Below are 20,329 nucleotides of genomic sequence, written 5' to 3'. Positions count from 1 at the left end.
AAGGTTAGGTTGTGATGTCGTGTGTGTGTGCGAGGGTGGGTGTGAGTGTGTGGTGTCAGTTGGTCGAATCAATCGAACAACGAATTGGCACCGAGGTCAGCACCAAACGACCACACAGACGGACGAAGAACAAAGAGACAAAGAAGGAAAAAGAAACAGTAGAGGAAAATTCAAGATCGAGGGGATGAAATAAGGGAGAAAGAAGAGGGATGGGGAGGAGAGCGTTGCAGGGAGAGAGAGAGGGAAGAAGGAAGAAGAGAAGATCTTAAGCTTTGCAGACGACGAGAGGCAGACGAGAGGTCGAAATGACACTCATCAGGCCTCTTTCTTCGGCGCCTTTAGCGAGCGGCAGAACGAAGGAGGCTCTTCGCCCGTCAATAATTGACCCTTGCTTGATTTATTTACTACAGTCTATGCTACTAGATCAATTGTTATCTATAATATAATTAATACTTTTCTTGACTCCCACACTGGTTATCCTGTCAAAATCTTCTACTACTACCCAGTGGTGAAGTGTACCACTCTGTCTCTCACCGCCCGCCGGTCGCGGTTCAATCTCCATCTCTAGCCTACTCCGTACAGAACATCTGCCTAGTATTCTTAACGTTTACGGGATACTCCTGCCTACCATTTCCTTCGACTGTATTTACGACTTTGCTCTAATCGATGTTTGTAATCGATTCGTCGTCATGAAAAAATCGTCGCTTTTCAATCCAAAGACTTGGTCCTCGATTCATCACCCGTTGCCGCGAACTCCCCGGGAATCTCAACAACTCCTTGGTGCCCTTACATCCTCCTTTCGTCGTCAGCTTGACCATGAGTATCCCACGTCCGCCGCTCCCGAGCGGTCGAACAAAGGCGGGGGGCAGTCCGTGAGGTCCGACTCTGCCGCGCATATGGCCGACAAGCATTTTGAGAACATCTTGGAGAATCCCCTCTTTCGGGTGGTCCCGTTGAAAGAACGGAAGCCAGGTGTGCCGGCATACCATGAAAGAATAACCAGAGAGCCGATGGTCGTCTTTGATGAATGGGCTGCATCAGGACTAATGACGAATGGGAGGCTGGCACTGTGTTTGAAATCTCAGTATCTCCTTTCTACTACGGGCAAGCATACCAAGCATGAACGCACACAGGCCTTGAAGGTCACAAGAGCCGGTTCGAAGGTTGTCTCGTGGTGGTTCGCCTCTGAACCGGCAGTGAGGGAGAAGCTCTTTGCGTCGAGGGAAGCGACTAAGTACTTGTTCAAATTCCTGGTTGCGGAGGGGATGCAGGATACCATTATGGGTTGGTTAAGGGTGTTTCTGGGTCCGGACTCCGAGATACCTAGCAGGTTGCTCCATCCAGACAACTCCGTACCTTTCCTTAGCCGTCTGGCCGATTTTCTGCACGCAGAAGTCGAGTGTGGTCGTGGCTTGGGATCTGCTGTGACATACTTTACCCAATCATGCCAATTGGCCTCGGCTTTGGCCGGCAAGCCCGACGGGGAATACAGCGAAGCCCAGCGAAGGAAGCTCAAGTTTGCAGGCTTCAGGCTAAACAGGCTGGTTGTTGGACACTACCACACCCAAGCTACAAAGCTTCCTGTGTCGCCTTACGAGAAGTACATGGAATTCATGTTTTCCCTGGCACAGAATAATATCTTGAACGACTCCCTGTTCCTTTACCATCCCACACATCCGGACGCTGGGCCGTTCCTTCGATTAGTGGAGCAGTTAGCTTCGGAATTTCTGGAACCCGGCATCAAAAGGCAATCTGAAAATGCCCGGGGTATGCTTATTCAGGCCGGGTTTCACTCCCTTCGTCTCCTAATTGACCAAGAGCGATTTGGCGATGCTACGCGTCTTGCACCCTACATTCAACGGCTACTGAACGGTGAAGATGCCTCAGAGACGACATCAGATTCATCCTACCGTGTCTCTGATGAGGAAGAGCGCCTTCTTGATCGTTTGCAATTCTCATTGACCTGAAGTCCTTACATTTGTTGATCAGCATAGCTTGTTATATTCATTGTGGACGACGTCATGGATCGCCAACTCGGTTCAGAAGCGGAGTGAAAGACGAGATTCGTCAGCCCGATTTGCAATGGCCTCATAACCTTGGAAAAAGGTTGCCACCACCACAAGGTTTTCTTTAGCATTGAACCATCGCCAGCTACGTATAGCGAAAGTCTATGTCTTAAATGCACAAGACCGCTGCATTGCTGCTACTCCGCATATTTCACTCTCCACTCAGATCGGAAAGTCGGGGAATTTTTTATCCATCTCCTCTTCTTGGCAAGATTCACACGATTCACGCTAGAAAGGGCAGAAAGCTGCCTCTTACCAGGAGCGCAACTAAAGCTTCGGTATTATTCGCATTCCAGAAAATTATGGAAAGGCTGTTTTTGAAATCAAAAAAAAAATGTTGCTTATTTCGACGATATCTTAATGTGCGTTGGGGATTTGTCTGCTGTGTTCCTGCAACCGGATGCCAGTGAGATTGAGTTCCACATGAATCGGGTTAGCGTCTCCAAGAAGACCCGTCTTAGTCAACGTCACTGGGCAACCTCACCTCGCGCTGCGCGATTGTGATCACCATCCCATTGTCTTACTACTTCACCTTCATCTGTAGATTCCATGTTTATCATAATTGAAGTCGCCTAGTGTCCGCGACCATCTTCTACTGTCTTAACAAAATCAATTCTCAATCGAAACGCACGTGCCCACCTACCTTTCCAAACTCCCACAATGGCTGCTGAAGCTACTGAGATTCCAACTGCGCCTACCGTTCAAGGTACGTCTATGGCTCTAGGTGCCTTGCACATTTGATATCTTCGACAGTCAGCGCAATGCCTTTGGTTGCCTTCTGGCTCCTGGTCATCTCGTTACATGCAATGGCATCGCCCACCTCCGCAGCAACTGACGTGCATCACCCACAGAGAACACGAACGACGCAGGCGCCGAAACCAAGACGGACATTGAAACTACGAACCAAACCAACGGCCACGGTGAATTGGCCTCAGCGGACCAGACGAAACCTGCGGAGGGCTCCAAGCCTACCGAGGAAGCCAAAGATCAGGAGGCCCCAGCAGAGGACAAACCCGAGGAACCCAAGGTTGGCGACAAGCGCGAACATGAAACTAGCGCCACCGAGCCCGCTGAAACAGAGAAGCCCGCCGCTGAAGAGGAATCAAGCGAGCCGACAACCAAGAAGCAGAAAACCGACGAGAACGACACTACAAAGGCCGAGAACGGAAAAGCCGCCCCTAAGGAAGAAACCAATGGGGAGGAGAACAAGAAGAAGGGCGGCCGCGGCAAGAAGGCTAAGACCCCTGCTGCGAAGCCGACGGTTGCCACTGATGGCCCTGGTAGTAGAACGCGCAGCCGGACCAAGGCTGCTGCTTAGATGGCTGCCGTCTGTGGAGGCTTTCTAGATGGCTTATTTCCCTTTTGGTTTTATCTTGGTTATGGACGGACCCTGATGGATATTTTGGAATGTTACACCATGAGCCTGTTCGATACTAATGTGAAACGATGGGACTAGCCATGTTTTCAATGTAATTAAGTTCATGCCAGACGCCAGACGATGCAGTATAAAATCGGAATTGGATGTCAATAAGATTTTATAGGGTACAATATCCTCATTCTCTCAACCCGGGGAGACATGGAAATAATTCTAAGCTTGATACAACCGGTCGTAAGCATTGCTCTACACCGAATTTTGTCTTGCTCTCAGGAACGAACAACGAATATTACATGCATATGCAGGGGTTAGCGGGCGACTCAGCACCTCCTTGACATCAGCGCCAATCATGATATAGCACATCTATATCACTTGTAGTCGACAGTATGTCAACAACCATCCAGTCTCGAATCGTTGACCTTGACGGGTTAATCCCCAGAATCATCGACATTGAACGCGAAGGTAGGATGAACCCATTCCATCTTCAATACCTATCACTGACATAACCAGATGACGTCGAGAATCTAATCCCCTGGGTCTTCCAACACATCGACAATGCACAAGGTATCGACCCCGAAAACTGGCCAGATGGAGAAAGGAATTCTGGACCTTCTTTGACGATTATCTCGAGTACTGTTCCTATATTCAACGATGGAGACTTGTTGAAGACATAGGAACCACGAGTATGTTTAAACAAATCGAGACAATTACCCTACCTAAGAAAAGCCGAAGCTTGCGCAAGGGTGTTCCTTATTCGAAGTCTCAGCGTGACGCTGGGCCAACTCACCAAAAGTCTCAACATACGACAGGGAGGCGCCAATTTGGAAGACCAGGAAGTCTACGTGTTTGGCTTCCACGGATATGGTTTTCACATAGCCCGTGCATCTTCAAAGCCGATTTTTATTTCCAGGGTTCATACGAAGGGATGCTCAGAAGACGAGGTTTTCGAGTTGAAATTCTCACGAGGTTACAACCTATGCTCGAAGGAAGATTGGCTCGAGGCTACACGTGCTGTGGCTAGGTTGTTTCGCAATCTTTTGAGTGGGCATGCGAAGGTTGGCGCTATGCGGGCCTATATAGCGAAAGAAGCTGAAGGCGAATAGGCCATCGCTTCTGGCTCACTGGCTAGCGTCCATGATCCCTGAGCTTTCAACATGTGGTTAACGCTTTTTATATTAAAGAAGCTGCCCTGATCTCCCCATTGCTATCCATTGGGTATTAAGTGTCCAGCATTGATCTCAGCCTTCTGTAGCTTATCATATTAGTTTTTGAGGAGCGTACTTCTGGATGATAGACCAGAGTGAATATGCGGGATTGCCGAGTATTAGCACGCTGTTGGAACCTAAGATGTGCTCGCAAACCGAGATTCACCTCAGATGAATACCTCCCCATAGTTTCCTTTCCAGAGTGCCTGGGACTATACCCCGCTGAGTCACTTATCGGAACGGAACAATTGATTTCCGGCGCGCTATCACTGGAGGGGCAAGTCTGTGTCAGAGGAGATAAGTATCGCATCCATTCGTTTCTCCGAACGTCGTTTTTTCTTTTTCTTTTTTTCTTAGACAGTTTGAACAAATTTCAAAAATGGCAAGCAACAAGATCTGGCTTCGTGCTGAAACCAAGCCCGCTGAAGCGCGGTCAGCTTGTAAGTCACTAGACAAGAAAAATTCATGCGAATTGACCCCGCGTTCCAATTGATAGGGACTAACTAAATCGATTTTGTTTTTCTCAGTAACCCCTACCACCTGCAAGAAGCTCATCGATGCCGGCTATGAGGTGACTGTTGAGCGCTCGACTCAACGCATATTCGAAGGTACGATTGAAAATTGCCATTGGTTTTCGAATTGACTTTCAGAGTGGCGTGTTAACAGTCTTGGCCCATGCGAATAGATGACGAGTTTGCTGCTGTATGCTCTTGATTGCTCTACACGAAGTTCGAATTGACGATTTTAATGCGATAACTGAACAGGTTGGTGCGCCGCTCGTAGAGGAAGGCTCTTGGGTGAAGGATGCGCCGAAGGATGCCTACATCTTGGGTCTGAAGGAATTGCCCGAGGACGACTTCCCCCTGGAGCACGTCCACATCTCCTTCGCACACTGCTACAAACAACAAGGCGGCTGGGAGAAGGTTCTTAGCCGGTGGCCCCGTGGAGGTGGCACTCTCTTGGACTTGGAGTTTCTCACTGACGATGTTGGCCGGAGAGTGGCTGGTGAGTACTCGTGGCGTGACAGTTGCTTGGTCAAGTGTTAACTAGTGTCTTTGCAGCCTTCGGTTGGTCCGCTGGTTACGCCGGTTCCGCATTGGCTGTTAAGAATTGGGCATGGCAATTGACCCACCCCGGTCAGGAGCTTCCTGGTGAGGTGCCTTATGCAAACCAGGATGTTCTGATTGAGTCTGTGAAGGAATCGCTTGAGGCTGGCAAGAAGCAGTCTGGCAAGTCGCCCAAGGTCCTGGTCATCGGAGCTGTAAGTACATTTCTTCAATACATCGAATGCCAGGGCTAATATTAGATAGCTTGGACGCTGCGGAAGTGGTGCCGTGCAGTTGGCCAAGGATGTTGGTATCCCGGACTCGGATATCTTCCGCTGGGATATCGAAGAGACTAAGAAGGGTTCGTTACGCTACGTTCCATTGAGTTTTCTATATACTAACTTTGTCCAGGCGGTCCCTTCAAGGAGATCATTGAGGATGCTGACATCTTCATAAACTGCATCTACCTCTCCGCAAAAATCCCTCCTTTCGTTAGCCCTGAGAGCCTTTCGACCCCCAACCGTCGCCTTTCCGTCATTTGCGACGTGAGCGCTGACACGTGAGTATTGACCTACAAATTTGATTCACTTTTTGATGACACTCGCTAATTGTGTCCGCGAAACAGTACAAACCCTAACAACCCCGTTCCCGTTTACGACATCACGACTACCTTCGACAAGCCCACTGTGCCCGTCACTCTGCCTGCTGGAACCCAGGGCCCCCCTCTTAGCGTGATCAGCATTGACCACCTCCCCTCGCTCCTTCCCCGTGAGAGCTCTGAGATGTTCAGCGAGGCTCTTATGCCCAGCTTGCTGCAGCTCAAGGACCGGACAAATGCTCGCGTCTGGAAGCAGGCCGAGGATCTGTTCAACGAGAAGGTTGCTACTCTGCCCGAGTCGCTGCGGGCATAAACTTGACCTGGGGAGTGAACGATAGACTTGATTTGAACCTTTTTTATGTGCATGTATAGGTTTGACATATGTCATTTGTATACAATTGATTAATGATACCTGAACATCACGATTGCCCTCATAGACACTTGCCTCCGCTAGCCACACTTAGCATGGTCTTCCATTCAACCTCATCCAAGCTATCGGCGTGAATAGAAAGCTTTACGTCTAAAGCATTCTTCAACTGTTCCTTGGTGCTTGCATAGATCATACAAAGCTACACGTTATTAGTCTCGCGCAGAAGAAACCAAAGGGAACAAGAATGGAAACAGACCTTAACAGGTGTATCATTAGGAACCCAACTAATGAAAACTGTCCTGCATCTCTTCCCATCCTCCCGAAGGTCAAACTCCACATCGTAAACTGCATATCGAGGACCTCCGGCGGAATAGAGCTTCTGAAGGAAGACCTCGTAGTCCTGTTCCGATGATGACTCCTCGACAACGACGGTGCTCCGGTCATCTGTGATCTTGTAGATGATGAATATGGGCTTGCTGGTTCCGCGTCGCGAACGGAGGGTGCTGAAGGCTGTGAGGCATTCTTCTGCTATCGAGACACTGTGGTGGGTTAGTATGGTCAAAGGAGTTTGGTTCGGTCACGTACCCAGATGGCATCTATTAGGCATGGAGCTTTTGTCAATAAAGAAGCGCTGAAAATCAACTCGAGGAAAAATATTTTGGACACATACCGACATATTGGTTGTATTGAGGTCGTAAATTTTGAGTAGATTCCGGGTTAACGAACAAAACTGCTATGGAATAATCTCTTTAGCCCAAGGACTTATAGTCAGATTCCGGCCAGGAAAATTCACTTCATTTATGTCTAGCCAAATATTTAAGAGAAAATCTTCATAAAAAGTTGTCGTATACTTGGAGCATCGGACCCGCGGACCCGGGAGCCCGAACCCCCGAGCTGTAGGCGAGTTCACCTACAACAGCCTTTATCATTCAAGCTAGACGATGGCCAAAAATAGTTTAGTTGCGCCATGTTTCTCTCATGTGGAGAACTTTCGAAATGAATTTAAGTTTCAGTTGTTGCTGGTGGTCATGGACGCCATAAAGTGCGACAATTCCCTCCTATTCTGTGCATGAACGAAGTCTCTATTTGGTCCTCTGGCGCCTCGATTGTTGAATCCAAATAGCTTTGCTTTATACCGCATTTCATACGCTATGGAAGGTAAGACATGCTCGTTCCGATTCCGCCGCTGGATTCCCTTTTTGATGCTGACATGGTTTTGAATAGCAGATTACTCTGCTCTTGTCATCGATAATGGGTATGAAGTGGTTTCATTGAACACAGTGTCTGCTCTTTGTATCTAACTTCACCTTCTCTCTGTCAGCTCTGGAATGTGCAAAGCCGGCTTTGCTGGTGATGATGCTCCTCGAGCTGTGTTCCGTAAGCGATCCATTTTGTTTCTCCGTCTCTTTATTTTCGGATATACATGAACAGCTGATCTTGCAAAAGCTTCTATTGTCGGGCGTCCTCGACATCAAGGGTACGATCTCCTGTCGTATCTTCTGGTATATCAAATTGAATGCTGACCAGATACTTCATCTCCAGGATAATGATAGGAATGGGCCAGAAAGACTCCTACGTGGGAGACGAAGCCGAATCCAAGCGTGGCGTTCTCTCTTTGAGGTATCCTATTGAACACGGAGTTGTGACTAACTGGGATGATATGGAAAAGATCTGGCACCATACATACTACAATGAGCTCCGCGTGGCCCCGGAGGAACATCCAGTGCTTCTAACAGAAGCTCCAATGAACCCCAAATCCAACCGAGAAAAGATGATCCAGACCATCTTCGAAACTTTCAATGCTCCTGCATTTTATGTTGCTATCCAAGCCGTTCTATCTCTATACGCTTCTGGCCGGACAACCGGTATTGTTCTCGATTCCGGCGATGGTGTCACGCATGTGGTCCCAATATATGAGGGCTTCGCCATGCCCCATGCCATTTGCCGTGTCGACATGGCTGGTCGTGATTTAACCGGCTATATGACGAGAATCTTGTCGGAGCGAGGCTATAGCTTTACCACCACTGCTGAGCGTGAGATTGTCCGCGATATTAAAGAGAAACTCTGCTTTGTGACGCTTGACTTTGAGCAAGAGCTTGAAAACGCCGCCCAGAGCTCTAGTGTGGAGAAGAACTATGAGCTCCCGGATGGACAGGTTATTACTATTGGTAATGAGCGGTTCCGTGCACCAGAGGCTCTATTTCAGCCTGGTGTGCTTGGTCTGGAAAATACTGGTATTCATCTCACGGCTTTCAATTCGATCATGAGATGCGATGTCGATGTTCGCAAGGAGCTCTATGGAAACATAGTTCTGGTATGATACTTTTCCATTATTCTAGGAATCGTTGCTTTTAAGGGCTGACGTTCCTCTTTCCATAGTCTGGTGGCACAACTCTTTACCCTGGAATCTCGGACCGAATGCACAAAGAAATCATTGCACTTGCTCCGTCTACGATGAAAGTCAAGGTCATCGCTCCCCCCGAGCGCAAATACTCGCCTTGGATAGGAGGCTCGATTCTCGCATCACTCTCTACTTTCCAGCAAATGTGGGTATCTAAGCAGGAATATGATGAAGCCGGTCCTTCTCTCGTGCACCGGAAGTGCTTCTAGTCATTGTCATGTACGATAAACATTGGAATACAGAAACTAGCTCATAGCTCATTCATCGACTGGAATTAAAGCGACGAGGACTAGGAAATGGAAGTCGGCGATGCAACCGGGTAATGATCTCGATATATCGTGGCTCCATCTCAGGTGTAATAAGCCCACGTCTTATCAAGAAATCGATGAAAACTACCGCACTGTTTGGTTTAAATTCACCATTCTTCAACGCTCCCAGGACTTGGTCAACAGTCCATAAACGGAGGTCTTCGACTTCGGAATCTTTTGGTTTCGGAATCTGATCCTCCGCCCTCATCTTACATTCATATAGGTACTCAAGTTCCGGCTGTAGCAAACCCGTTTCACCTCCCGCCAATCGACCCCTGACATGGAAATAGGAAATGCAACCAACACACCGCATCGACGCTTCCAAAAGCCCCAGGTCAAGTGATGCTTCCTCCATAGCTTCACATATCATAGCATCCCGCGGTAACTGGCCAGCACTTAAACCCCCCGCCGCAGTGCTATCCAACATCCCCGGATACGTCTGCTTCGATCGCGAGCGCCTAGCAATCCAGAACCGGGGAGAACCATCGTGCACATCCTCGGTATAGCAGACCATTTGCACGCCGCACGTAATGATCCCAAAGAGTGCACTTGCGGACCGTTCTATCTCGACAACTACCTCCCCACAAGGTCCGTAGACGGGGAACCGCTCATCGCGCCAGCCTTGTAGGATTTTGAAGTCCCCGGAAGCAGCCATTTGGCGGAGCGTTTGTGCCATCATTTCACTGCGTGCTGCTACTGTCGCATCTGGCGGCGACAGCAGGGTTATTGTTTGTGCTGTGGAGTCAATGATCCACGAGTCCTTGGGCCATGGGAAACTCTCGACTACAGCATTGGGAACGTAGCCAAGTATGCCGTCAATGCCGTTCACTTTAAAAGCGTGGTACACCTTCAGATGCTCTTGAGAGAGGTCTGGATCATTTTCATAGTAAGGGAAACTGTCCAGCGGTCTAGTCAGAAAGAGTTAAGGTGGGGAAAACGGGGTACATGCTTATCGAGTTCGTCAACAACATCAAATAACGTCTTTGCCATGGTGATAAACCGTTTCCACGCTTGGACGATTGTTGTAATCAATGAACTGAAGAACTAGTTAAACAAAAACCGAAATTAATAAGCGCAGCAGATCATGTGATGCTTTCAAGGGAAATTCGACAACTTGTCACCACGGATGTAGATGGCCGGCTCGGAAGTCCGGATCCCGCGGGCCCGAGGGAGCGAAAAGGATCCAAACCCCTCGCACTCGCGCTTCCGCGCATCCATACACTCTGTTAGCGGTTGTATTTGTGATATTTTCTGCTTGATTAATCACTATGGCAGGTGGCGATAGTGGGGGGGAAACCATCCAGGCAAGACGACAGCGGCTTTCAATGGTTCCTCGGGCAGTATGATGACCAAGTACCCATACACCACCTTCCTACGCTGACGGATTTCTGCAGTGTGAAGGATGTAAAACGAGAAAGGTATGTGCAGACTTAGGTTGGCAATGATAAATACACATTGACGTTGGATAGGTCCGCTGTGATCGCTCAAGGCCCTGCTCGAACTGTCATTCGGTTGGTATTACGTGCCGAGAGACCAGCCCTAACAGCAGACCGGCGACTCGTCCAAGGTTAGACAGGGAAGCAGAGCTGTAGGTCTGCTTGAATGAAGGATTGTGCTAGGTCCCGTTCTCACAGTATCGCTACAGACAGGGACAGATCGAACGTCTCGAAGACCGTCTTTGTGCCGTCGAACGCAGACTGCCCCGAGACATCAGCGCAGAACACAATTCAAACATTCCAGAAAACCCGGGCGAAGTGTCATCCGTGGATAAGCAAGACTGGCCTCATTTAACTAGTGTGCCTCCTGTGTATGAGGGGCTTTCTTCTTTCACCAACCAGTCAATCCGAGCAAGCAATGTGGCCCAGAAGACTGTGGATTCTGACGGCACCGGAGAACAATCGGGATTGAACGCATCCTTGGGGCACTTGAAGAACCTCTTTCAATTACCGATCATGTTTTCACCGGATGATTACCGCTTCTCTCGTAGACCTACGATTCGACCTATTCCGAAGATGGATCCTTTGCCGCTTGACTTGATCATTGCCATATTGCAAGAAATAAAGGGTAGGAGATGACACCATTGAAAGATGAAGAATCTTGCGGAAAGAACAGTCTCACTAATAATTATCTGCAGCAAGTCGTCCCATATTTTTATGCTCATATGTTATAAGCGACCCATCCTTGGTTGAGCGACTCTGTCGGAGCGTGTACTTCCCGGTAGAGCCCATTTCCTCGGGCCATCTCGCGGCTATGTACGGGATACTCAATGCCCTGTTGAAGGAATTCATGATCCTGCAAAATCCCTTATGTCAGCGCTTCGACCTCCAGGCACATGCAGCCCAGTGCGAGCAGAACTTCAACGCTACGATCGAGTCGTACGATGTCCTGGCTGTGCCTAGCTTTGAAAACATCTTTGCGCTAACCATGGGAGTAAGTGAAGACACTGTCTAATTTGGAAACCAAATCTGTTAACATCATTTATCCAGTTTACAAAAGCACAAGATGAGGCGAAACCATTACTGTGCTACACGCTCATCTCTACAGCAGTCAGCCATTGCCAGATGCTCGGATACCATCGTGAAGTAACACATCGCAATGACCGAACCGGAAACTCTGAGAATGCACGTCGGCTGTTCTGGACAGCATATACATTTGAGAAACACATTTCCCTCCTCTTTGGTCGTGCTTCGAGCATGCTGAACTTCGATATCGACACGCGATACCCGGCTCTTTCAACTGATCCTGCTGTTCGGCCTTGGGATGAATCTTTCATGATGGGGATCAAGCTGGCCAGTATGCAGGGCCAGATTTATGACAAACTTTACTCTACGACAGCCTTAAGGACTCCTCATTCGGAACGCGCACAGTACGTACGGCACCTTACTACTGCCATGGACCAATGGCGTACTGAACTACAGAAGGTAATGTCCCTCTATTCCGTATTCCGTAAATCATCTATAATGGACTGTGCATGGCTAATGACTCTGTCATAGATCGATTCAAATCAGGTGAACAGTCGTCAGATATTCGATATCACTAGATATAGCTGGGACATCATGTACTACTCAACGTTCACATCGCTCCTGCGAGCACCAACTATTTCCGAGGCAGAAGAAGCAGAGGTTAGCTCGCAGTGCTTTCAGGTTGCGCGCTTAGCTTTAGAGAGCCATCTGCGCTGCTTCAGTAAATATCAGACGTCTGGTTTCCTGTCAGATGCGGATTATGCGAATTGGCTAGTTCCTCCTCTACCTTTATCCGTTTCCAGTTGCATTTGCTAACTACCACTAAGGGTTCTTTTATTTTCATCCTTCACACCATTCATCGTGATATTCCTCCACGCAATTGCAGCAACCAGCTTTGACGACATCCAGCTTCTCGAAGAAGTAAACAAAAGTCTACAGAAAGTCCGACAAGTGTCTCGCAGCTCAGAACGTCTTTATCAAATCTGCTCCACATTCACACGAATTGCCAAGGAATTTGTTGAGGCGCGGAAATCCTGCGTAGGGGTATATAACCAACAAGATGACTCTTTGCAGATTGTGCATGGTGATGGTGACTGTCGATCGTCTGTCTTTGATCATGACTCCTTCCAGGGATTTTTGGAGGCAGATATGACAAATCAATCGCATTACTTGGAGGCATTTGATATTTTGAATAATTGGACTACTGGGGTTTCTACTGGGATGAACTTGTTTGGGGGAAGTTAGAAGCCTAATTATATATACGTTATCACTCGAAGAAACGAAGGTCAGCAAAAACCAAAATAAAAAACGAATATTAATTCTAATCCCCTAAGCACAGCGAAGGAGTAACCCAAGTTTCACAAACCAGAGATGGTTGTATACTAGGCAGATCAAGTGACCTGCACTGAATCATGTCGTAACGTCGCTTCGTTCTTTTCCACACCCACATATTTTCATGACTTCTCATCCCACATCTGCTGCTGCCATTTGCTAACGGAAATCAAAACGAATATGATGCGGAAGATTTGCACCAGGGATGATCTTCCCTGGTACGAGCGCAAAGAACGGATAAGGCGAGGGCAAAACGCGATCAGCGCGAGAATCATCCACGGACTCGAATGCCTCCAATCCGACGCGAATATAAACGAAGCACCGTGGCAATAATGTGATATGTTATTCGGAGCAATTATTTATTTATGCCTGCCACCGGTACTTGGCACATCCCGACAAACCTCCGAGGACTCTTCCCCCCACGGCCATTGAGGCATCTTCCGCTTCACAGTTGTTGATCACGGTTTCCCCGGATGAGAAAATGGCTCTAGCAGTATGAGATTCGAATCCGATAAATCCAAGGACTCTTCCCCTTCACTCGTTTTTGGGATTATTATCATCAAAATTGTGCCTTACTGCGAAAGTTACATACATACTGGTGAGATCGCCACGCGCACATCCATCCCATCTTGAACTGAACTTACTTCCGAGTCCCCTTCCCCTCTCCGGAGGCTCCCTTTTCTCCCTCACTCAGAATCTTGCAGCCTCTCCACTTTCTCTCGGCTTACCTACACGTGTGGCAGAGAAAAAAGCAGAATGAATCGAGCTAACGCTTTCTTCCGGTTACCGCCTTGGTGATAGTAGAAGCCGTTGTTCTGACCGTGTCTCTCCCGACTTTCTCCCAGCGAGAAATCGGAATTCGAATAAAAAGCCAATCACCACACCTTTATTTCTGTACCCCGTGTTTACCGTACCGGAATTCGTTTGAGTTAATGGCAATACTTTTTTGTTTGCCCAACTCAGAAGTTTTTATTCGGCAATTGAAGCAATGAGCTCATGCTGTCCTGCCTACGTCAAGCTTGATTGATGCAAGACAAACCAACGACAGTCGCCGCATACGCGGCGGGGGCCTCCCTCGCCGCCGTCGCCCTATTCTACGTCTTCGGGCCCAACTACACCATCGATGGAGACGAGAATGCGAGTAACAATCGCAAGAAGAGCATCGTGGGCCTGGCAAATCCAGCCAACGATTGCTTTATCAATTCCGTCCTGCAGGCCCTGGCCGGCTTGGGAGATCTACGGGTATATTTGATTCGGGAACTTCATCGGCGCCAATTGGACGGGCCGGAGATTTATAGTATACTGCCGAGCTTGGATGAGATCCCGCGCGGAGAGAGACTGGATAAGATCCGTGAACTGCAGCAGGGGACGATTACAAGCGCTTTGAAGGGGATGTTGGACCGGTTGAATGAGCGGCCGATCTATAAGAAGACGATTTCTGCGGCTGGGTTCGTGCGATCGCTCGAGTATGCGTTTCGCATGCGGCTTAGTCGGAATCAGCAGGATGCACAGGAGTTCCTGCAGATTGTTGCTGAGCGGTTGTGCGATGAGTATCACGCTGGGGTGAAGGCGCGCCAGAGGGCTAGATGGTTAACGGAGACGCCTGCAGGTTCGGGCGCGCAGGAGCCAGGCCAGGATGTCAACGGCGACGCGAAGAGCCCGACGGAGGTCGAGGTTCGGGTGGACGACGGGTCCAGAAATGGAATTCCTGCCATGCTTGATACGAAGCTCGATGGCATCGATAACGAGGAGGGGTTCCCGTTTGAGGGCAAGATGGAGTCTCAAATCGAGTGCCAGTTCTGCCATTTCAAATACAAACCAAATCAGACGTCTTTTGTGAACTTGACTCTTCAGGTACCGCAGAAGAGCTCGACTACGCTCAGCGCATGCTTCGATGGTCTACTCAAGACGGAATACATTGAGGATTTCCGGTGCGATAAGTGCCGACTCCTTCATGCTTTACAAGTCAAAGTCACTGAAAAGAATCGAGTGCGCTTGGAGAAGGACAAACGGCGTCTTGATCAAGAGATCCAGCTGATTCAGGAAGCCATCGAGACTGATCCTGAATGTATACCCGAGGGAGTTACGCTGCCCCCGAAGGAACTCGCGCCAAAGCGCAATATCGCCCGACACATGCGGATTACGGTTTTCCCCAAGATCATTGCGATCCACCTCTCGCGGTCGATCTTCGACCAAAGCAGCTCAACCAAGAACGCAGCCAAGGTGTCGTTCCCCGAACGGCTCTCTTTGGGTGGGATCCTCAATCCCAAGTGGTTTAAGCTTCTGGCGATCGTCTGCCATAAGGGCAGTCACCAGAGCGGTCACTACGAGTCATTCCGCCGCAATACACTCTACGCTCCTTTCTCAACCCCGGACGCGTTTAGCTCATTTGCAAACAGTCGCGCGACGAGCAGGAACCCATCGCGAGCACCATCGCGAGCCACATCGCGAGCCCCTTCGATAGCCCCGAGTCCTCGATTAAACCCACGCAACGGATCTGACCCCGATTCCGCTGATATTGCCAACCTTTCTCGGTCTGCTTCTGCCCTCTCCCTCTCGCGGGGGTCTCCGCCTAAGAATTCCCTCCAGCTGAACCCTCCACCTTCCCCTTCCTCTCGACCCGAAACATCGCAATCCCGTATCTCCTTCCAAAGTATCCGATCGAAATCCTCCGGCTCGAAAACCCTGTCCCCTACCTCTGACGATGGCAGCCCCACAACAACGGACGGAGGACGATGGACGGGCAGGACGGGCTCACGCAGTTCCAAAGACAAAGGATCATCGCGGTTAGGACGACGGAGGAGCAAAATCAACAACCGGTGGTGGCGAATATCAGACGAGAAGATCAAGGAATGTAAGACATCAGATGTGCTGGGGATGCAGAAGGAGGTGTATTTGTTGTTTTACGAGATGGAAAAGCCGGAGTCGGAGTCTGGGTCGGCGGTTTAAACGAGTTCTATGGAGTAGGCATTTTGTTTTGTTTCTTTTGGTAATGGATATCCAAATCAAAACCTAGATCTGTGGATAGCGCTACGAATAGTTATTGATAGTCTCTTGTGGTTTCTTAAGTGTTTGCTCATACGTACTCCGGATAACAGGAGCGGATAAGTTTTTCACGTCCGGAGTGGTGCCGCATCGCGCATAGGCCCAGTTTCGACATGGATGATTCTTGATCTTCAGTGTCATGGGACCTGTAATCCGGCTTGGCTTGGCTTGCAATGGAAACAACATGGAAGGAACGTGAAGAAACGAAGGGGAGAACCGAGGGAAAATGGAAGAATCACGAAAGAAAAACGGAAGCGGAGGGGGAGATCGGGAGAGCTATTCGCGGGGGTTTGCCAGGTTATTGCCAGGTTAGCAGGAGAAGAATGAAGTTTCTTGTTTCAATTGAACCGAATACAGTACTCTGTAACCTGTAGAGAAGGTAAGATAGAGGTCTGAAGTTGGGCTATTGCCATGATGATATCAAAGGCAAGGTATGATGCTATCGGCCGTCTTCGGGAGTGTGGAAGCGGCGGGGGAAGTCGGATTGGAGGACTTGTACGAACACGCGCATAACCAAGTCAATGGCAGAATAGCATCATTAGAAAAACCGATCAACTGGTTCAATTTTCCCAATATATTTTTCCTCATATTCAATTGTGATATTCCGCGTAGGATAACGAGTGTAGAAAATAGCTCGAGCTAACGGCCCTCTGCCCTCCGATTGAATCATGGTGAGGTCACGGCCCACATGCCGGTGTAGCATAGGAAGTGCCCCTCCATAGTAACGGAGCCCCTCCTTGCCTGTTCAAGCGGTGATTTCACTCCAGATTCGTCAACCGGTAAAGAGAGGCGTTGCTGCGGCTTTTTTAAATAAACCCGTCCTCCCGCTTCCTTCCCTTCTCTTTCCTTCAACTTCTTCCCATACGTCTTTTTTCTATTTCACATCACTCTCCTATACTCTAACTCTCCACATACACATACAAAATGGGTGTCCTTGAACAGCTCTCCCGCAAGGCTGGTGTCATCACTGGTGATGACGTCCTCCGTCTCTTCGAGTACGCTCAGGAGAAGAACTTTGCCATTCCTGCTGTGAACGTCACTTCCTCCTCCGTCGTCGTCTCGACCCTCGAGGCTGCCCGTGACGCCAAGTGCCCCATCGTCCTCCAGATCTCCAACGGTGGTGCCGCTTACTTCGCCGGTAAGGGTGTCTCCAACGATGGCCAGAACGCCGCCATCGCTGGAGGTATCGCCGCCGCCCACTACATCCGCAGCATCGCCCCCGTCTACGGTATCCCCGTCGTCCTCCACACCGACCACTGCGCCAAGAAGCTCCTCCCTTGGTTGGACGGTCTCCTCGACGCTGATGAGGCCTACTTCAAGCTCCACGGCGAGCCCCTCTACTCCTCTCACATGATTGACCTGTCTGAGGAGCCTGTCGACTACAACATCCAGACCACTGCCGCCTACCTTAAGCGTGCTGCTCCCATGAAGCAGTGGCTCGAGATGGTAAGTCCCTTCACCTCAGGGATGTAAAGGTAAAAAGATGCTAACAGAACTAGGAAATTGGTATCACTGGTGGTGAGGAAGACGGTGTCAACAACGAGGACGTTGACAACAACTCCCTCTACACTCAGCCTGAGGACATCCTCGCCATCCACAAGGCTCTCGCTGCCGTCTCCCCCTACTTCTCCATTGCCGCTGGTTTCGGTAATGTTCACGGTGTCTACAAGCCCGGCAACGTCAAGCTCCACCCCGAGCTCCTCTCGCGTCACCAGAAGTACGTCCAGGAGAAGGTTGGCTCCAAGAAGGACAAGCCCGTTTTCTTCGTCTTCCACGGTGGCTCCGGTTCCTCCAAGGCCGAGTACAAGGAGGCCATTGGCTACGGTGTTGTCAAGGTCAACCTTGACACTGACATGCAGTACGCCTACTTGACCGGTATCCGTGACTACATCCTCAACAAGAAGGACTACCTCCTGGCCCCCATCGGTAACCCCGAGGGTGCTGACAAGCCCAACAAGAAGTTCTTTGACCCCCGCGTGTGGGTTCGTGAGGGTGAGAAGACCATGAGCAAGCGTGTTCAGGAGGCTCTGGAAGACTTCAACACTGCTGGTCAGCTGTAAACTTAAAAAAAAAAAAAAAAATGAGCCTTAGTACATAAAAGAATGATGACGAGATACAACTACTGATGACTTGTATGAGCATTTGAGGAGAGGAATGATCGGTTTGGCATGGAGTTAGGTGACTGTATTCCAGTGATCGTGTATCCAGTGTATAATGAAACAATTATGGCAATTTTCCCAGACCTCAATTCATGTCGTAATGCGCGGAGTAAAAGATCCGTAATTACCCAAGGTTGTGACCCGGTATCTACTTTCGTACACCACTCGGCTATCTACAGCCCATCCAGGAGTACTAGGCCACTACGTCCGTCTCTGTGCATATCCCTCCCCACTCCGCCTCCGACCTAATCACCGTCAACGGACTCGTACAACCACTAGCTCTGGACCCATTGACTTATGAATGTATCCATCTCCCCTATGTCTTAACCTTATTGTCCAAACTCCATACAAGTAGATACATTTTTAACAGAAAGTTACGTGGTAGTCCCAAACGGCGCATCCATAAAACCAAGCACATCCATAATGCAGAAACTCGCCCGGACGGTTAAAAATCCGCATATTTGCATTTACTGCGTCCCAGAGGGCACAGAGTTACCGGAGGATTTGATCCTCGTGCATGAATTACGGGATCATTATTCGTTGCAGGCGAGGAGAGGGATTGGCGTTGATGGTATGCCTTCCCCCTGGAGTCTAAGATGTGTAAAGTTTGAGATAGACCTGGCTAATGGGTAAATAGATTTGAATGAGAAGATTACAGATTTCTTGTCAGAGAGAGGAAAGAGGTTGAGTAGGGAGGAATGGTTGTGGAGGTTTCCGAGGGCTACGGAGGAGATAGCTTAAGTTTGGATGGATATGGAGCCGCAGATTCTTGTTCACGCGTTATGGTTTGAATACATGACCACTTTACGCAACCAAATCATATTTCCACGTAGCGTAAACCGTAGCGCCTAAGGAAGCCAAACAATAGTCTGATTGATCTTTGTTTCTGAATGGATTCTTTAGCCAACTGTTTGCGAGGTCTGAAGCATTCTGTCCAATCATTGGGGATTCCGACCTGTTTTGCCAGTGAAGGATACCAACACCACATTCAACGATCTCAGATCTTGGAGTAGCCTCAAAGTTGAATCCATATGTTTGGCAAGAAGCTCTCTGCCTGGTCAATGAACCGTTCATCCACGCGTGGACATTCTCTGTGAGCTTTATAGCCCACACGGCCTACAACGTCTTCCCCGTGGGCTACCTTGTTCCATTAATTTTTTTTCTTTTTTCACTGTGGTATATTATTACCGAAAGCACCTTAGGCCCGACTTATGCGCATGCCATCCCATTGTGACGTCTACCCACATGCAACGTCTCGATCGAGCGAATCTATGAGGAGGCCTCCCGTGTTCGAAATGGCCATCTCATGTATCCTGCATCTGACTGAGATATGCGTCGATATCTGTCTACCTTCGTTGTGCTCGTTTCGTAGACAGAACCAGTCGGTCATTAGTCATAAGAACCATACGAGCAAAAGAATAGAGCTTATCTGAAAACAGAGCCATAGTCACTGACAATGGAAATAAGAGGTCTTCTTGATCAGGACAGGGAGTCCGCTATGGATTTATCGTTGTCAGTCTGGGAGATGGTGTAGAGAGTGCTGTATGAATAGTAATTAGTAGACTATAGGCAAATCAATCACTCGCTAACATGATGGCTATATGCATCTCCCATTCACCTTCGAGTTTCAATGCCTTTGATTGAGATATTTTGACTATAATACCTACCAAGAATCCGTGCTTTGGCTAACTATCTTCCATGTTCTCATTATCCCAGTCCCATCGTGCCACGATCAAGGAGGCTAAGATGGCATTACACCTGTCCGTGTACCGACGCCTTCGAGATGTCAGAGCATACAGAGCATGGTCTTCGAATTAGAGACGAGACCCAGAAAACATACAGAGCCGCCAGATTGGAGTGCCTCAAGCGACTTTAACCAACCAGCCGTTAAAATCATTATCACGTACTGCTTTCATTATGGCATGAAACAATGGCGAAGCCCAAGCTTAGCTTCTTCGGGAA

The 20,329-nt window shown here is 49.0% G+C and overlaps 11 protein-coding genes across 11 annotated transcripts; 9 read left to right on the top strand and 2 right to left on the bottom strand.

Moving 5' to 3' along the window:
- Positions 1 to 689: 689 nt before the first annotated feature.
- On the top strand, positions 690 to 1,967 carry ACHE_21166A (uncharacterized protein; the record flags this gene model as incomplete). The annotated part of the gene is made up of 1 exon (XM_043275219.1): positions 690 to 1,967. One exon carries the CDS (start codon positions 690 to 692, stop codon positions 1,965 to 1,967), a length of 1,278 nt encoding a protein of 425 aa, XP_043134230.1.
- A 759-nt stretch (positions 1,968 to 2,726) lies between these two features.
- ACHE_21165A (uncharacterized protein) lies at positions 2,727 to 3,384 on the top strand (the record flags this gene model as incomplete). Its single annotated transcript, XM_043275218.1, has 2 exons — positions 2,727 to 2,772; positions 2,918 to 3,384. 2 exons carry the CDS (start codon positions 2,727 to 2,729, stop codon positions 3,382 to 3,384), a joined length of 513 nt encoding a protein of 170 aa, XP_043134229.1.
- Positions 3,385 to 3,827: 443 nt separating this feature from the next.
- Positions 3,828 to 4,115, top strand: ACHE_21164A (uncharacterized protein; the record flags this gene model as incomplete). The annotated part of the gene is made up of 2 exons (XM_043275217.1): positions 3,828 to 3,903; positions 3,952 to 4,115. The coding sequence occupies 2 exons, from the start codon at positions 3,828 to 3,830 to the stop codon at positions 4,113 to 4,115; spliced, it is 240 nt and encodes a 79-aa protein (XP_043134228.1).
- Positions 4,116 to 5,025: 910 nt separating this feature from the next.
- lys1 (saccharopine dehydrogenase (NAD+, L-lysine-forming)) lies at positions 5,026 to 6,603 on the top strand (the record flags this gene model as incomplete). Its single annotated transcript, XM_043275216.1, has 8 exons — positions 5,026 to 5,086; positions 5,174 to 5,254; positions 5,332 to 5,348; positions 5,411 to 5,651; positions 5,708 to 5,907; positions 5,957 to 6,053; positions 6,104 to 6,251; positions 6,318 to 6,603. 8 exons carry the CDS (start codon positions 5,026 to 5,028, stop codon positions 6,601 to 6,603), a joined length of 1,131 nt encoding a protein of 376 aa, XP_043134227.1.
- A 118-nt stretch (positions 6,604 to 6,721) lies between these two features.
- ACHE_21162S (actin-binding ADF family protein) lies at positions 6,722 to 7,336 on the bottom strand (the record flags this gene model as incomplete). The annotated part of the gene is made up of 4 exons (XM_043275215.1): positions 6,722 to 6,859; positions 6,917 to 7,199; positions 7,246 to 7,256; positions 7,331 to 7,336. The coding sequence occupies 4 exons, from the start codon at positions 7,334 to 7,336 to the stop codon at positions 6,722 to 6,724; spliced, it is 438 nt and encodes a 145-aa protein (XP_043134226.1).
- A 475-nt stretch (positions 7,337 to 7,811) lies between these two features.
- Positions 7,812 to 9,270, top strand: ACHE_21161A (actin; the record flags this gene model as incomplete). Its single annotated transcript, XM_043275214.1, has 6 exons — positions 7,812 to 7,818; positions 7,885 to 7,915; positions 7,982 to 8,037; positions 8,107 to 8,137; positions 8,203 to 8,974; positions 9,040 to 9,270. 6 exons carry the CDS (start codon positions 7,812 to 7,814, stop codon positions 9,268 to 9,270), a joined length of 1,128 nt encoding a protein of 375 aa, XP_043134225.1.
- A 52-nt stretch (positions 9,271 to 9,322) lies between these two features.
- ACHE_21160S (uncharacterized protein) lies at positions 9,323 to 10,359 on the bottom strand (the record flags this gene model as incomplete). Its single annotated transcript, XM_043275213.1, has 2 exons — positions 9,323 to 10,265; positions 10,319 to 10,359. 2 exons carry the CDS (start codon positions 10,357 to 10,359, stop codon positions 9,323 to 9,325), a joined length of 984 nt encoding a protein of 327 aa, XP_043134224.1.
- A 278-nt stretch (positions 10,360 to 10,637) lies between these two features.
- ACHE_21159A (Zn(II)2Cys6 transcription factor) lies at positions 10,638 to 12,647 on the top strand (the record flags this gene model as incomplete). The annotated part of the gene is made up of 7 exons (XM_043275212.1): positions 10,638 to 10,709; positions 10,764 to 10,787; positions 10,839 to 10,957; positions 11,015 to 11,433; positions 11,504 to 11,799; positions 11,856 to 12,290; positions 12,363 to 12,647. The coding sequence occupies 7 exons, from the start codon at positions 10,638 to 10,640 to the stop codon at positions 12,645 to 12,647; spliced, it is 1,650 nt and encodes a 549-aa protein (XP_043134223.1).
- A 1,542-nt stretch (positions 12,648 to 14,189) lies between these two features.
- Positions 14,190 to 16,112, top strand: UBP16 (putative ubiquitin C-terminal hydrolase; the record flags this gene model as incomplete). The annotated part of the gene is made up of 1 exon (XM_043275210.1): positions 14,190 to 16,112. One exon carries the CDS (start codon positions 14,190 to 14,192, stop codon positions 16,110 to 16,112), a length of 1,923 nt encoding a protein of 640 aa, XP_043134222.1.
- Positions 16,113 to 17,132: 1,020 nt separating this feature from the next.
- On the top strand, positions 17,133 to 18,268 carry FBA1 (fructose-bisphosphate aldolase FBA1; the record flags this gene model as incomplete). The annotated part of the gene is made up of 2 exons (XM_043275209.1): positions 17,133 to 17,654; positions 17,708 to 18,268. The coding sequence occupies 2 exons, from the start codon at positions 17,133 to 17,135 to the stop codon at positions 18,266 to 18,268; spliced, it is 1,083 nt and encodes a 360-aa protein (XP_043134221.1).
- A 522-nt stretch (positions 18,269 to 18,790) lies between these two features.
- On the top strand, positions 18,791 to 19,108 carry ACHE_21156A (uncharacterized protein; the record flags this gene model as incomplete). The annotated part of the gene is made up of 2 exons (XM_043275208.1): positions 18,791 to 18,938; positions 19,005 to 19,108. The coding sequence occupies 2 exons, from the start codon at positions 18,791 to 18,793 to the stop codon at positions 19,106 to 19,108; spliced, it is 252 nt and encodes an 83-aa protein (XP_043134220.1).
- Positions 19,109 to 20,329: the final 1,221 nt, after the last annotated feature.

Source organism: Aspergillus chevalieri, chromosome 2, assembly GCF_016861735.1.
Source record: "Aspergillus chevalieri M1 DNA, chromosome 2, nearly complete sequence".
Lineage (NCBI taxonomy): Eukaryota > Fungi > Ascomycota > Eurotiomycetes > Eurotiales > Aspergillaceae > Aspergillus > Aspergillus chevalieri.
This window is presented reverse-complemented; position numbering and strand designations above follow the sequence as displayed.